General features: G+C 45.4%; 1 protein-coding gene across 3 annotated transcripts in view; it reads left to right on the top strand.

Annotated features, from left to right (window-relative positions):
• Positions 1-350: 350 nt before the first annotated feature.
• The window catches only part of COMMD10 (COMM domain containing 10), a 347,784-nt gene continuing 333,016 nt past the window's right edge, over positions 351-15,118 (top strand). For 2 of the 3 annotated variants that reach the window (XM_033929050.1, XM_033929051.1), the window contains exons 1-2: positions 352-500; positions 6,981-7,071. In XM_033929050.1, coding sequence (XP_033784941.1) covers positions 466-500; positions 6,981-7,071 — 126 coding nt within the window. In that variant the 5' untranslated portion in view covers positions 352-465. Of the gene's footprint in view, positions 501-6,980; positions 7,072-15,118 lie in introns of all 3 variants that reach the window. The other variant, XM_033929052.1, reaches the window with a different exon arrangement.

Raw genomic sequence — 15,118 nt, 5'->3', positions numbered from 1 at the left:
AATATCAAAATGTACAGCGCTGCGTAAGCCTTTCCGCGCTATACTATATAGTAGTAATTGGGATTATTACAAGTATTTTGAAATCCGTTTCAGAACTAGGGTTGATCTGAAGTGAGACAGCAATCCTAAACTTTGCAGTTTATAAAAACCAGCCAACAAATTAGCCACACCAACACCTCCAATCACCACCACTTTCTGAAAAGTACACGAGTAGGAGCCGCACCACCTTTCGGCTTGCCTTGGACGCTCTGATTGGCTTTAGAGCATTGCTCTAGTCTAGCACTTCGTTGCGATGAATGAGCCTTCAACGGCGAACGGCTCAGGGCGAGAGTTAAAGTGGCTAGTTTGAGCAGCTGGTTTAAGTTGTACTTTCTGGGTTCCCGTCCCTCTCCTCTCGGGCGCGCGAGTTGTGTCAGCTGACCGAGGATCACGTGACACGTGCGGAAGCGACTGAAGTAAGGCAGGATGGCTGCTGTGCCGATTGTTAAAGCGAATGCGAGGTATCTATTGTTCATTCAGTTCTGTGCTCACCTCAACATGCTTACGACTCTCACGTGGGCCGTGACCTATGTGTTGATCTCACCTCCTTTTCTGTCTGCCCCTCCACAGCACTAGAGTATTCGGCTGAAACGCTTTTGGAAGTTTAGATATACAGTACTTGCTGCTGAGTGGTGCTTTGCTGCTGACTCTTCTTACTCCATGATATAACACTGACACCAGATTGGGATAAAACTATATTCTGAGGGTGGCTGGCCTGAACATCCTGTGAGATGTAGCGTCTAGGGTTCTCATTTGTTTCTTTGTAAGCTCTTTCGAGCAGGGACTGTCTTCTTTGTGACTGTACAGCGCTGCATACGTCTGGTAGCGCTATAGAAATAATATTATTTCTATTTAGCATCTTCTTTGAAATCATAGAATCGATAAATGATTGAGGAGCTACCATGTGTCAGCTTGCATATGCTACCTGATTTATAGAGTTTAGAACAGTGCAAGTACTGTATTAGCATCTAGCGGCTCAACAATGAAATTTGAGAGAGGTTCCAAAACAGGTGGTCCGAACTCCCCCTACTCTGTTTATCTACCACTGCAAATTCTGTTGGGGTTTTTTCCCCATTTATTTTTAATTTTGTTGGCTAGTGATCTAGTTTTGTGACATTTCATACGTGTAAGATAAGTGATATTCAATGTGTTTCTTGTTAACCTGTCTAGAACATAGATTGTTTTTGAAGTGATAGACAAAAAATAGAACCTGCATTCTATTTATGGAACTGGAATAATATTTTTTTTAAATTGAATGTGATTCCCAGAGTTGTGATTTAATCTTTCCTATTCAGTTATCCAGCTTGGGGAGTCCTTTACTAAAGCGCATTGTATTTTTGCATTTCGTGCACCTTAACAGCAAGTTACTGTAAAAACATGCTATGCGCAAAGGCTGTGCAGTAATTGTTGGGAGTCTGCCCAGCGTGTCCTCCGCAATTACTGTACTCTAGCACTTGTAAACCTGGTTGCAGTTGGTGTGGATGTGCCTAGTGCCTCCTGTTGAGGAGATACTAAGTGAACCTTTGTTAAATGCAAAAGTGACTACATGTACATATCCTGCCTAATTCCCACCCCCCTAAGTTGACATGGAGGTAATGTGTGAATTAGCACACACAAAATACCATACCACGATGGTAACAGTTGGTGCATTTGTGTGAAAGCAGTTAACTTGCTTTAATTTGTGCATTAACTGTTTAGTTCACTTTAGTATAAGGGCCCCATTTTTACTTGGAGGGCCTGTGTATTGCGGGCATGCTGAGGCATCCCATGGTAATTTTGCAATGTTTATGCAGTGGGGGTGGTTGGAGAGGGCATATTCTATGCTAATTGGTTAGCACAGGTTTGTTGCGTGAGCCCCTATCAGATCCAAAATAGGTGGTGGCAGGGGTTCCCATGCTAATTTGAATATTTGAATAAATGGCTCATAGGAATTCTATGAGCATCGGAGCAGTTATCTCCGCTGACGGTGCTAAAACCCACGCTATGCATTCGTAAAAGAGGGGGTTATATAGCTAAGGCCACTGTTTGTTAAAAAGGCTCCTATTTAGATGCTGATCCAAGTGTTAAGCAAAATACAGTTGTCTCAAAGGAAGAATTCAAAGAGAAATAGGTAATGATTTTATTATGTTGGGAAATTATTTTTAGTCACTTGTTATAACAGGGAGGCCTCTACTAAAACTGGGGTAAGGGATATGTGGTTAGTAAGGGTGGGCCATAGAGGGAAAATGGTATTAGATAAGACCATAAGACCAATCTAGTCTATCCAATTCAATTCTTGTAGTATTTATTTATGAAAAGATTCACCCAAGGTGGTGTATAGTAAGTACAGTTCAACATAAAATTATAATTTAGTTAACATACATAACCATGGTAAAAAGACCAAATATAAACATAAATGTATACAATAAATGAAATAAATTCAAACCAACAAATCAAAACTTAATAATAGGACTACTGTGAAACAATATAAAAAATATACATATTAAACAGCACTGACATTCAGATAACAGATATACAATGTGAGCATAACACTTATGATTATGTTATTGTCGTACAGTCGTTTCATAATTAATCTGTCTCTGTTTTACAGGGGCCCTTTTATTAAGTTGTGCTGAAAAATGACCTGTTATATCCAAGGGCAGCTCAAGGCAATCTGCTGCCTCAGGCGAGGGATGAGCTGGTGCTCCCCCTACCTCCCGTTCATCTAAAATGGGGGTAGGGCAAGAGCTGCCCAAACCATTTGGCAAGACTGGCCAGCTGCCTAAGGCAGCAACTTGGAGGGTAGTAGCTTCAGTAACACAGTAAATGACAGCAGAGCCTCATGCATCCCTCCTTTTATGCCCAGGTCACCCATGTTTAAAGCAAAACAATAGATCCTGCCAGACAAACTCAAGGAGCCATGTTTCTCACCACACACTTTAAATCTGCTTTTCTGCAAAAACATAAAGGAGATTGTATGATGCTCAAACAACAAGAAGCAAAATGAGAAAGAAAGCAAAAGAAAAGCTCAGTTTAATACACCATAATAAAATTAGTTATATGGGAGCTGATATTCTACCTCCCCACAACATGCAGATCAGAACTAGAACATTTCTCAATGGAAGTCACCATATCATCCATATCATTGCCATTATATCCAGTTTTCTTGCATTGAGCTTTTATTGGTTGGAAGGGGGATGACCTTGATGATCATAAGCTTTAATTTTTCCAGTCATGGTTCTTGTGCTTTTCGAGTACAGCAATAATATAGGACATGCACAGATTCCAGTGGATGAGGTGTGATACGTTATTGTGTCTTTTGGTATTGGGTAAAGAGGTCATGACTTTGATTTACCACCTTTCTGTGGTACAACCAAAGCAGTTTATATATACTATGCAGTATATCTGTCCCTAGTGGGCTCAGTTTTTTCTTTTGTGCCTGGGGCAGTGGAGGGTTAAGTGACTTGCTCAGGATCACAAAGAGAAACAGTGGGTATTGAACCCAGTTCCCCAGTTTTTTTTTAGCTACTTCATGCCACATAAAGTTTCTCCTATCTGAAGTTTGCAGCCATCAACAAGAGAAATAACTGTTTTCCAGTTCCAATTTATAAAATCTGTATTGTATCTATTCTCTTCAAGGACAAGCATCATGTCTTGCAGATGGGAAGCTCTTGTGGGGAAGTCTTTCTTGAAAAAGTTCTAGAAGCCTTTGAAAGGCTGTACTGCACATTCCTTTCAAGCTCCTACTTTGTGTCTTCATGTGGGACCTCCTTATTCATCAATTTACCTGCTTTTACTTTTGAGTAAAATCTTTTCTTGTTGTCACTTGTGTCCCACTTTTTTGCCCTCTAACATTCCTAGTTAGGTTTATAGGGTAATTTGAAAGTTTTTTTTAAATTTTTTTTAATTTTTATGTGCTTGCCTGCTGTTTTACCCTTTGGGAGCTTGTTAATCCCAATAGGGCACAATGTTTCAAGATCAAGATTTTGCTGCAGGTATCTTTATTCAGAAGTATGTTTCAAAAAAAGGTACTGAGACAGCTTTTAAGATGTGCAAATAGTGTGCCAAGACCATATTCACTGCAATATTCACAATTGGTGCTTGCAGTACCTTGGACCTGATCATGAAACCAATCAATGCATTGTGCTTGCTTACAAATGACAAAGTGAGATTCAGAGCTGTAAAGAGCAGTGCAAAAAATTATTTGACATTTCAAAGTCTGGTCTAGAGAATGACAAGGGGACAAATTTGTCCCCATCCCCTCAGGAACCCAATTTCCCTGTCCTGTCCCTGCGAGTTTTGTCGCTGTCTCTGCCCCATTCCTGTAAGCTCTGCCTTAACTGCACAAACCTCGAACACTTATGATTTTAAAGTGTTTGAGGCTGAGTTCAAGGCTTGTGCAGATGAGGATGGAGCTTGCAGAAATGGGGCAGGGACAGGAAAAAAACTCGTGGGGACGGGAAAATGAGTTCCCTTGGGGACAGGGTCCATCAATATCAGCATCAGAAATGTCAGGCTCAAAGGGTCTAGGACCTGGATCAGACACTGGGGATGCGTCAGGAGTACATTGATCACTTCACGTCAAATTTTGATTGAGGCCACTGGGAACAGGCATTGACTTATTCACATCCAAAGAAAAGGAAGAATTTATCCTTGTCTTTATACTGGAGAAAACCTCCATGTTGAGTAGTTAGCTGAGAAGCATTGACATTGGACCCATCAGAGCATGGTGCTGAAAGAACTGGGGTATTGCTGGTTGCTATGCCTTTTGAAACAGTCCCAGACAAGAAGTCTGCTCAACTCCTTGACATCTGACAGGACCTGACATTGATGATACTCAGGTGACTCAAGAGTATGTGACTTGATCTAGCTCTTTTTTGGCTTTGATGTTTATAGATTTGAGGGGGACTTTAACGGGAACATTGATGAAAAACTAATTTGAATCCTTGCTCATCATCCATAAGAACCTTTGTGGTAAGGTTCTATATAATGTATATAATGAGGCTTGGCTGTGTTTAATCACCTGAATCTAATTATCAATTAAAATTGGTCAATTGGTTGATTAACTAAAGGGGCAGTTACTTTTTCACAAGGGTGATATGGGTGTTGGATGGCTTTGTTCCTTAAATAAATGATACAATAGTTAAAAACTGTGTTGTATGTTTACTTAGGTTCCCATGGTCTAATATTACATTTTTCTTAAAGGTCAGAAACAATTCAGTTTGACATATGCAATAATAGGGGAAATCAAGAGGGGGGACTTCTTCAAATCATTATATCCTCTTTCTTGCTCCAAATGTATACCAGACAGTAAAAAGCCCCAAAGCCATAGCCTGCTCCCCACTCATACTTGGGACATAAGGGGAACATACGGTAATCAGAATTCCAGTATCTATGCTAGACAATCTTCCAGTAGGCCTAACATTTCCTTGTAGTATTGGCTTCTTATAATATTGCAAAAAAGCAGTAATTCCACAACCAAATATCAAATACACAAAAAAATTGGAATGAAACAAAAATTAACTTTGTCAATTCAATTGCACTGATAGATCATAAATGGAAGAAGGCAAAACCTCAGACCGTATTGCTGCATCTCATAACAGCCAAAGGCTATTGACAAATGCAATTTTATGGTTTCAAACATTGGTCCGCCTCCATCCTTTTTATGTGAATGCAATAATTCATTAAGTGCTATAATTGATATTTAAAACATTTTTTTCAGTAGATTTTATAATTTCGTATAAATAAAATTATTGTGATTGCCAAAGTTAATAATAAAGTTGTATGAGGTCATATAAAAAGTTCTGTGCATTATTATTCAGGTCTGATACAGACCTTTTAACTTTTTTCAGGAAAGCTATCTTCATGGCTCAGTTAGCACTATGGCTTTTCTATCTGATTCTCTGAAGAAGTACTAACGAAATGGATCCGTCAGAGTCAGTTTTTGTGCCATCAAGATAAGTGGTTTCTATGTTTTATGAATTCTTTGATAGTACAAACAGAGTCAGTTTCAATGATAAACTTTGAAATCTTTATCTATTTATGATAAAACTGCTATTTTTTGCACAGAATTACCATTTTGCACAGAACGTTCTATATGACCTCATATAACTTTATTATTAACTTTGACAATCACAATAACTTTATACGAAATTATAAAATCTACTGAAATTTATTTTTTAAATATCAATTATAGCACTTAATGAATTATTGCATTTATATAAAAAGGATGGAGGCGGACCAATGATTGAAACCATAACATTGCATTTGTCAATAGCCTTTGGCTGTTATGAGACGTAGCAATACGGTCTGAGGTTTTGCCTTCTTCCACTTATGATCTATCAGTGCAATTGAATTGACAAAGTTAATTTTTGTTTCATTCCACTTTTTTTGTGTCCTTATAAAATTGTTACATCTTCAAAATCATTAAACAGTATTAGATACCTATTCAATGTCCCACTAAATTTTCCATTGAGAGTACCTTGGTTAAACTTTTAATATTAGAAAATATGTAACAAGGAGCTGTCATCCCTCTTAAAGACTAATGTGGCCAAAAATGTTCTGCTAGGGGAAGGAGGGAAGATGTTTTACTCCAAATATTTTCTGGTTGCATCCCATCCTGGACCTGCAAGCCTTGAGCAAGTTTTTGGTTTGGAAAATGTTCAAGGTAGGGATCAATGTACCCCAGAAAACTTTCTTTAAAAAGGAGACTTGCTATGTTTTCTGGGTCTCACCCTCACCTCTCCCCACGACACAATGTAAGTTGAGTACACGCAGACACCAATCCCACCACCTTTGGTGGAAGAATATTCCAGGCATCCACCACTCTCTCCTTGAATTGTAAACTTTCTTATTCCTGAAGAGGGAGTGAGTGGGGATGGGGTTAGAATGTGTTATCTTGTTTGTGAATTAATTTTCTGAATCTATTTTCTCTTAATCTGTTTTCTCTTTTAACAACCCAGCATCAAAAAAGCAGTTTCACTGATGAATGCGATAGACCCAGGCAAGTTTCCTCGGTTGCTCTCCCGCATCCTTCAAAAACTTCATTTAAAGGTTTGTGCTGTTTAGGAGAAAATATGATGCTAATGAGACTGTCAAATCTTTTATTGAATCTAGGTTTCCTTAGCCAAAAAAACAAAACAAAAAACCCCAAACAAAATAGGTATCTTGTGTGGAAACATTGCTTCAGAATGTGCTGGAACATTTTACTTTTGCCAGGTGATTGTAAATCTGCAAGTGAAATATTCTCCCACCACCCTGTTTGTATGGTACTTCTTGGAAGGAAGTTTTGTCCCCATTTTTTTTTTTTTTGTTGTATTTGTAACTGATTGGAGTGAAATGTATCCAGATGCACTAATGTCACATTGTCCATAAACATATATAACTGTGATGCTCTCTTATAACAGGCGTTTTCTCTGTACAGCAGGATTGATGAGGCACACAAGTAGTTGACATCATCCGACAGCACCTGGGTTTAGAGCTTTAGTGCAAAGTTAGCGATTTGGTTGAGTTACTTCTTGAATGAAGCAGTTTTATTCAACTGTTTTGTTTATTAAGGTGCTTACTGTATATACTGCCGTTTGTAAGACCATCAAGGCAATTTTTACATTCAGATACTTGTATTTTTCCTTATCGGTCCTGGCAGGCTCACAATCTACCTAAGGTACTTGGGGCAATGGAGGGTTAAATGACTTGTTCAGGGTCACAAGGAGCAAAACGGGGATAGAACCCATGACCTCAGAATGCTGAGACGGTGATTCTAATCACTAGGTCACTCCTCTACTCTCTTGAATAGAACTCCTTAATTCATTTGCTCCAAATACGGCTAGAGGGATGCTCCCCTGAACCCCCTACTCACTCCCCAAATCGCCCCCTGTACCTTTGTTAAACGTTGGGAGCTGGAGGGAAGCACAGTCCTTTCAGCTCCTAGTCTTGCCTGTTGAAAATGACGGGCCTTCCCCTCTCCATGGTACCATATGATACACGGGGAGGAGCCTAAGGCCCCAGTTGGCTCAGATGCCCCTCTCACTTAACACATACTTTTTAGGTGCCTTGCTTTAGGTAATTTGTACAGAATTACTCCTTTCGTGTATATGTAAAAGTTTTGGAATTTTCTGCTACATTTTGAAAGCCTTTCTTAGGCGACAAGAGAATTATAATACACTTGAAGAAAAACAAGCTACATGGGAATGCAGAAAATATAAAACTAATGAGCTGATGAGACCACCATGTATACCTAAAACTTTGCACTAAGATTCTGAGCTACGGAAGAGCAATTCCATCTTGGAGCCATCAGATGACATAATGTGCATATGTGCCTGACTCAGACCAGGGATCTCAAAAACCCTCGTTAAAAAGCGACAGTCTGCTAACTCAGGCGTTTTGATAGTGAATTGAAAAAAGTGAGACATTCTTTAAAAATCACACATGTTAAATTTGCATGTGCCCATCGTTGGTGATAGCGATGGGCACATGCGCAGAAAAAACTCTCAAGAAAACACCTCCCCCAAAACATAACAACAGTGAGAGAGATGCCCACACTCTCCTGCTGCCCTGAAATCCTGGCCACGCGCCAACCTCCCCACTCCCCCTGCAGTGGGAGAGATGCCTATACTCTCCTGCTGCAAAGAAATCCTGGCTGCGCAGCCCCTCTGCAACGGGAGAAATGCCCATTCTCCCCTGCTAGCAAATGACCCTCCCACTATTGAACACCCCCCCTGCCTCCGATGCTCCCTCCCCCTTACCTCCAAGTTGATGCACAGAGGGATGTGGACTCCCTTCTCCTAGAGGTTCTGCGTCATCGAAAATGGGCCTTTCCTCCCCAGTGCATCTTGTGGGGGGTGCGCAGCCGGGATTTCTTGACAGTGGGAGAGTGTGGGTATCTCTCCTGCTGCAGGGAGGGGTGTCTCCACTGTTCCTTTGGGGGGGGGGTGTTGCCACCGCTGCAGGGGAGGGGTGTTGTGAAAGAGCGGGATAGAATGAGCATCTCTCCCACTGTATCACAACACAGGCTTTCTAGCAGTCTCCAACACTGACCGGCACCTCTGGACCAGTCGCTTATTTTTGTCACCAAAAGCTAACGCCGCTTTTAGAAAATGGCTTGGCATTTTTTAAGAATCCACCAGAGGGCTTATTTTAATGTTGAAGAGCCCATTTGCATGTGGAGATAATCCGTTTTGATAGTCCGCCGCTGAAATGCTTATAGGCTAATACGTCGGTAAACAGTTTAGCGATGGCATTAAAGTTTTGAGAAGGCCCTCAGTCCTGCTTATTGATGTATATGTCATAAGTATATGTTTCCCTTTATTTCTTCAGATATATTTGCTGGAACCATAGGCAGATTTCCAGCTAAAATTATTTATCCCAGGACAAGCAGGCAGCATATTCTCTACATGTGGGTGACGTCATCTACGGAGCCCCGATCGGACACTCTTGCAAGCAAACTTGCTTGAACATCTTCAAGCTTGTGAGTGTACCAAACAAGCACTTGTGCCTTCCCAGCCGAGACAGGGCGCGCGTCTCCTCAGCGTGGCCTCAGTTCTTCGTTTTCCGTGGAGCCAGAAGTCCTTTTCCTCTGCTTTGCGAGATCGGAGTGCCTCTAGCACCGCGGCTTATTTCGATTCTTTGTTTTCGGGTGATTTGCTGTGCGGCGTGTTTCCATTTAATACTCAAAAAAAAAAATTATTTTTCTTTCTTCGTCGTTGACCCGGGGCTCCGGGTCTGACTAGGCCGACGAGCCTCGCGTGGTTGCGGCGATGCTCTGACCTTATGTCCCGGCCTATCTCTGGATTTAAGAAGTGTACCCAGTGCGGTCGGGTGATTTCTATTACTGACCCCCACCATTGGTGCATCGAGTGCCTCAGAGTGGATCATCGGACTGAATCCTGCCCACGCTGTACTACCCTCCAACCGCGGGCGTTTCATTGGAGACGGGCTCGGATCCTCAAGTTGTTTGGAGCCATGGACCCAGCGGCCGGGGCGACCTCAGCCTCGACCCCGACTTCGGCCTCAACCTTGGCCTCGGCTCAGTCTCGAAGGCCTCAACTTCGTCGAAGTCACCCTCTTCCACCAAGGCTTCGGTGGCTGCCCTGATGAAATCTGCGGCCTCGGGCAAGTCTCCTTTTCCTCCCTCAGGTTCGCTAGTGAAGAAGCCTTCCCTGGGGTCTCAGGGGGTTGCGGTGGACAGTGCTCCGTCCAGACTTCCTTCCAAGCGGGCCTCCAAACAACGGGAATACTCTACATCGAGGTTGCCCTCGTTGGAGCGCACTGCTGCACCTGTAAGGCCTGATCCAATGGTCTCTGTGCCGATCTTCGAGGACATGCTGAAGGCCATCCTAAAAATGCAGCTCTCCTCGGTTCTGAGCCAGCCAGCTTGCCCCTGCCTTGACCTCGCTCTCGTCAGACCAGCTTGAGCACCCACTCAACGCCCCCTGGGGACGGTCTCGACGGTCTCGCAGGCTCTCTTCTAGTGGGTTTTCCCCTCCAGCTTTGAGGCTTTGGTCTCCGGCCCATGCGCCTCGGTCAAAGCACCTCTCCGAAGCCGCTTCTTCAAGGCTCCCGCCCTCAAAGCGGCCAAGGGGCTCGCCTCGCCGGGATAGGATTCCTGCCCTGCGATCCTCGAGGCACTTTGGGACTTTGGTGCGGTCGAGACGCACCTCTCCTTCTCGAAGGCGGCCCTCCCTGTCGGTCTCCCCGGGTCGGGGTGGCTCGAGGTCAAGGACTCCTCCCTTGAAGCCATCGGGGAAGTTGGTCTCTTCTCCCATTCCTCGCACTCCAGGCTCTTCACCTGGTAGTTTGCAACATGGGCGCTCTTCTCCCTCACTGGGGCTTCGGAGCAGGACATCCTCTCTGTCCCTTTCTCGTGACTCGGACATGCCTGCTCTTTATTCTCGGGAAGTGTCCGCATTGTTTTTTGGCGGCTTGACGCTCCATGTGTTCCTTGCCTCACGAGGTCCTTACTTCCTCTCAGACATTCTCCTTTGCGAGGTTTGTCTCGAACATGGATAAGGCTCTTCGACTGGACCTCCAGTCTGACTCCCGGTATACCCAGGAATATCTGGATGAGTTAGAACTCCCCCATCCTCCTAAAAAGTCCTTGCGGCTTCCTCTCAATCAGGTTCTGAAACCTACCTTCTTCCAGAACCTGGAAACTCCTTATGCCATTCCGGCCATCCCTTCCAAGATGGAATCTTGATACCGCACGTTTCCGTGTAAGGGTTTCGAAAAATCACAACTTTCTCATCAATCCCTGGTTGTGGAATCTTCGCTGAAAAAGTCTAACCCCTCCAGGGTTTACGCTGCCGTCCCCCCCGGGCAGGGAGGGTTGGATGATGGACAAGTTTGGTCGCCGGCTCTACCAGAACTCAATGATGGCGAACCGTGTCCTGAATTATAATTTTACTTTAACCTCTTATCTCAAGCACTGCCTGCAGTCTTTCCTCTCTGACGTGCCCTCTCACCGTCAGCCGGTGTTCCGGCACCTTCTGGAGACGCTGTCCCAAATCCTTCTCTATATGCTCCAGGCTGCGTACGACGCCTTTGAACTGTCATCCCAGGTCACTGTCTATGTGGTGGCCATGCGGCGCTCATGGCTGTGAATCATGGACATGGACCCCAATTTTTAGGATCGCCTGTCGAATCTTCCCTGTGTGGGGACCGAGCTCTTTGACGTCTCGATCGAGGCGGCTATGAAGCGTCTTTCGGAGCACGAGAGATCCTTTGCCTTCCTGATGCATCCTAGGGCGAAAGCCCCGCCTGCTAAGCAGTATAAGCTCCCTCCGCGACGCTATCCGCAGAAGTCCACCCCTCTTCTTTCTCATCCGCCTCCTTGGCGACCTCAGCAGCAGCAACAACGTCCTTCAAAGCCTCAGATGCCTGCGGCGGCGAAACCGGCGCCATCCTTTTGACAATTCCGGTCCGAGCACGCCAGTGTCCTTCCTCCATCAGCCTTCCCCTCTGCCCATCGGGGGACGGCTTCATCATTTTTACCATCAGTGGGAGCTGCTGACGACCGACTCCTGGGTTCTCACCATCATTCGAGAGGGGTACTCTCTTCACTTTTGTCATGTGCCTCTGGTTCATCCCCTACGGGAGTTTCTTTCCGATGGGCCACAACTTCCCCTCCTGCTGCAGGAGGCCCAGGCTCTTCTCCACATCCGGGCGGTCGAGGAGGTCCCGGTGTGCCAGCGGAACTCGGGGTTTTACTCCCGGTTTTTCCTGGTCCCCAAGAAAACCGGGGACTTGAGTCCCATTCTTGATCTAAGGGCTCTCAACAAATGCATGGTCAAGGAAAAGTTCCGCATGCTCTCTCTTCCGACATTGTACCCCCTAATGGACGAGGGGGACTGGCTCTGCTCCCTGGATCTGAAAGAAGCCTACACGCACATCCCGATTCATCCGGCCTCTTGCCAGTTCTTGAGATTTCGGGTGGGAAATCTCCATCTGCAGTACCGTGTTCTCCCCTTCGGCCTCGCGGCCTCCCCGAGGGTGTTCAAGAAGTGTCTGATGGTGGTTGCCGCAGTCCTGCAGATGCAGAGTTTTCAGGTTTTCCTGTACCTCGATGACTGGCTCATCAAAGCCTAGTCTCGCTCGGAGGATATCTCAGTGACCCAGCAGACTATTCTGTTCCTTCAACATCTGGGTTTCGAGATCAACTTTCCAAAATCCCAATTATGTCCGTCCCAATCTCTTCAGTTCATCAGGGTGGTGTTGGATATGCTTCGTCTCCGCTCGTTCCTGCCTCGACCTCGTCAGGAGACTCTCACCCCGCCTTTGCCGACAGATGTCTCTTCTTCCGATCATCTCGGCCAAGAGCATGATGATCCTGCTGGGGCACATGGCCTCCACTGTTCATGTGACGCCTTTTGCCAGATTTCACCTTCGTGTTCCGCAGTGGACCCTGGCCTTGCAGTGGCGTTAGGATCGCGATCCGGTCTCATGTCGGATTGCCGTGACTCCTTCCTTAAAACAATTTCTCTGCTGGTGGATGCGCTGTTCCAATCTTTTCAGAGGTTTTCTGTTTCATGCACTCCTAGCGCAGAAGGTCCTGACAACAGATTCGCCCGCCTACGCATGGGGGGGGAGGGCTCACCTCAACGGTCTCCAGACGCAGGGACTTTGGTCCGATGACGAGCGGCGCTGTCATATCAATCTTCTGGAGCTTCGAGCCATTTTCAATGCTCTCAAGGCCTTCATCTGCTCCGCAACCAGGTGGTCCTCGTGACTACCAGGCCAACCAGGTAGCCATGTATTATGTCAACAAGCAGGGGGGGTACGGGTTCTCTGTCTCTTTGCCAGGAAGCTCTGCGAATGTGGGATTGGCTGATCCATCACAACATCTTTCTCGGAGCAGTCTACATTCAGGGCCAGCGGAACTGCCTGGCGGACAATCTCAGTTGCCTTCTGCAACCTCACGAATGGTCCCTCAGTTCGTTGACTTTGCGTCAGATTTTCGCTCGGTTGGGGGCTCCACAGGTGGATCTGTTTGTTTCCCCCCTAAACCACAGGCTGCCCCGGTTCTGCTCCAGGATCTATTCTCCACACTGACTCGAAGTGGATGTGTTCCTTCTGGACTGGTCGGGTCTGTTTCTCTATGAGTTCCTTCCGTTTCCTCTGATTCTGAAGACTCTAGCCACCATGATTCTAATAGCTCCTCGGTGGCCCAGACAACCTTGGTTCTCCCTGCTTCTTCAACTCAGTGTCAGGGAGCCTCTTTTTCTTCCAGTTTTTCATTCTCTACTCTGTCAGAGTCAAAGATCTCTGCTTCATCCCAACCTGCAGTCCCTGCGTTTGACAGCACCTGACTGCCTCGTTCCAGTTCTCTCAATCTGTTCGGGATGTTCTTGAGGCTTCCAGAAAGCAGTCCACTCGACAGTGTTATTCTCAGAAATGGACCAGATTTTCCTCTTGGTGTTCGGGCACTGCGCCTGGAGCCGCGTTCTGCCTCCTTCTCTTCCATTCTGGACTATCTGTTACACTTGTCTCGGTCTGGTCTCAAATTGACTTCTGTTCGAGTCCACGTCAATGCTATTGCTGCTATTCACCAGCCACTTGAGGGAAAACCACTCTCTGTTCATCCGGTGGTTTCCCGTTTTATGAAGGACCTTTTTAATGTTCATCCTCCCCTCAAACCTCCTACGGTGGTTTGGGATGTGAATGTTGTCCTTGCTCAGTTGATGAAGCCTCCCTATGAACCTATCGATCGGGCTCATCTGAAGTATCTCACTTGGAAAGTGGTGTTTCTTATTGCTCTCAGGTCTGCCCGATAAGGTGGTTCTCTGCACCCATCCTAAATTCTTGCCTAAGGTGGTCTAGGATTTTCACCTCAACCAATCCATTGTTCTTCCTGTGTTTTTTCCTAAGCTCCATTCTCATCCTGGAGAAGTGGCGCTCCACACTCTTGACTGTAAGAGGGTGTTGGCTTTCTACCTGCAACTCACTCAAGCTCATCGGACTGCTCCCCAACTCTTCATATCTTTTGATCCGAATCGGTTGGGGCGTCCCGTTTCTAAGCGCACCTTATCCCACTGGGTGGCTGCTTGTATTTCTTTCTGCTACGCTCAGGCTGGTCCCCCTCTGCAGGGTCGGGTCACGAGGCATAAGGTCAGAGCGATGGCGGCATCTGTTGCTTTCATCGGGACCACGCCTATTGAGGAGATCTGCAAGGCTGCCAATTGGTCCTCGGTTCATACCTTCACCTCTCACTACTTTCTGGATACCTTTTCCAGACGAGATGGCCAGTTTGGTCAGTCTGTTTTGCGTAATCTGTTTTTCTAAATTGCCAACTAAGAACATAAGAATTGCCACTGCTGAGTCAGACCAGTGGCCCATCATGCCCAGGAGTCCGCTCACGCGGCGGCCCTCTGGTCTAAGACCAGCACCCTAACTGAGACTAGTCCTACTAGCGCACGTTCTTGTTTAGCAGAAACTTGTCTAACTTTGTCTTGAATCCTTGGAGAGTGTTTTCCCCTATAACAGCCTCTGGAATAGCGTTCCAGCTTTCTACTACTCTCTGGGTGAAGAAGAACTTCCTTACGTTTGTACGGAATCTATCCCCTTTCAACTTTAGAGAGTGCCCTCTTGTTCTTCCTACCTTGGAGAG

The sequence above is a fragment of the Geotrypetes seraphini genome, chromosome 1 (genome assembly GCF_902459505.1).
Source record: "Geotrypetes seraphini chromosome 1, aGeoSer1.1, whole genome shotgun sequence".
NCBI classification, from domain to species: domain Eukaryota; kingdom Metazoa; phylum Chordata; class Amphibia; order Gymnophiona; family Dermophiidae; genus Geotrypetes; species Geotrypetes seraphini.
The sequence above is the reverse complement of the archived record's forward strand: the minus strand, read 5'-3'. Positions and strand labels throughout refer to the sequence as shown.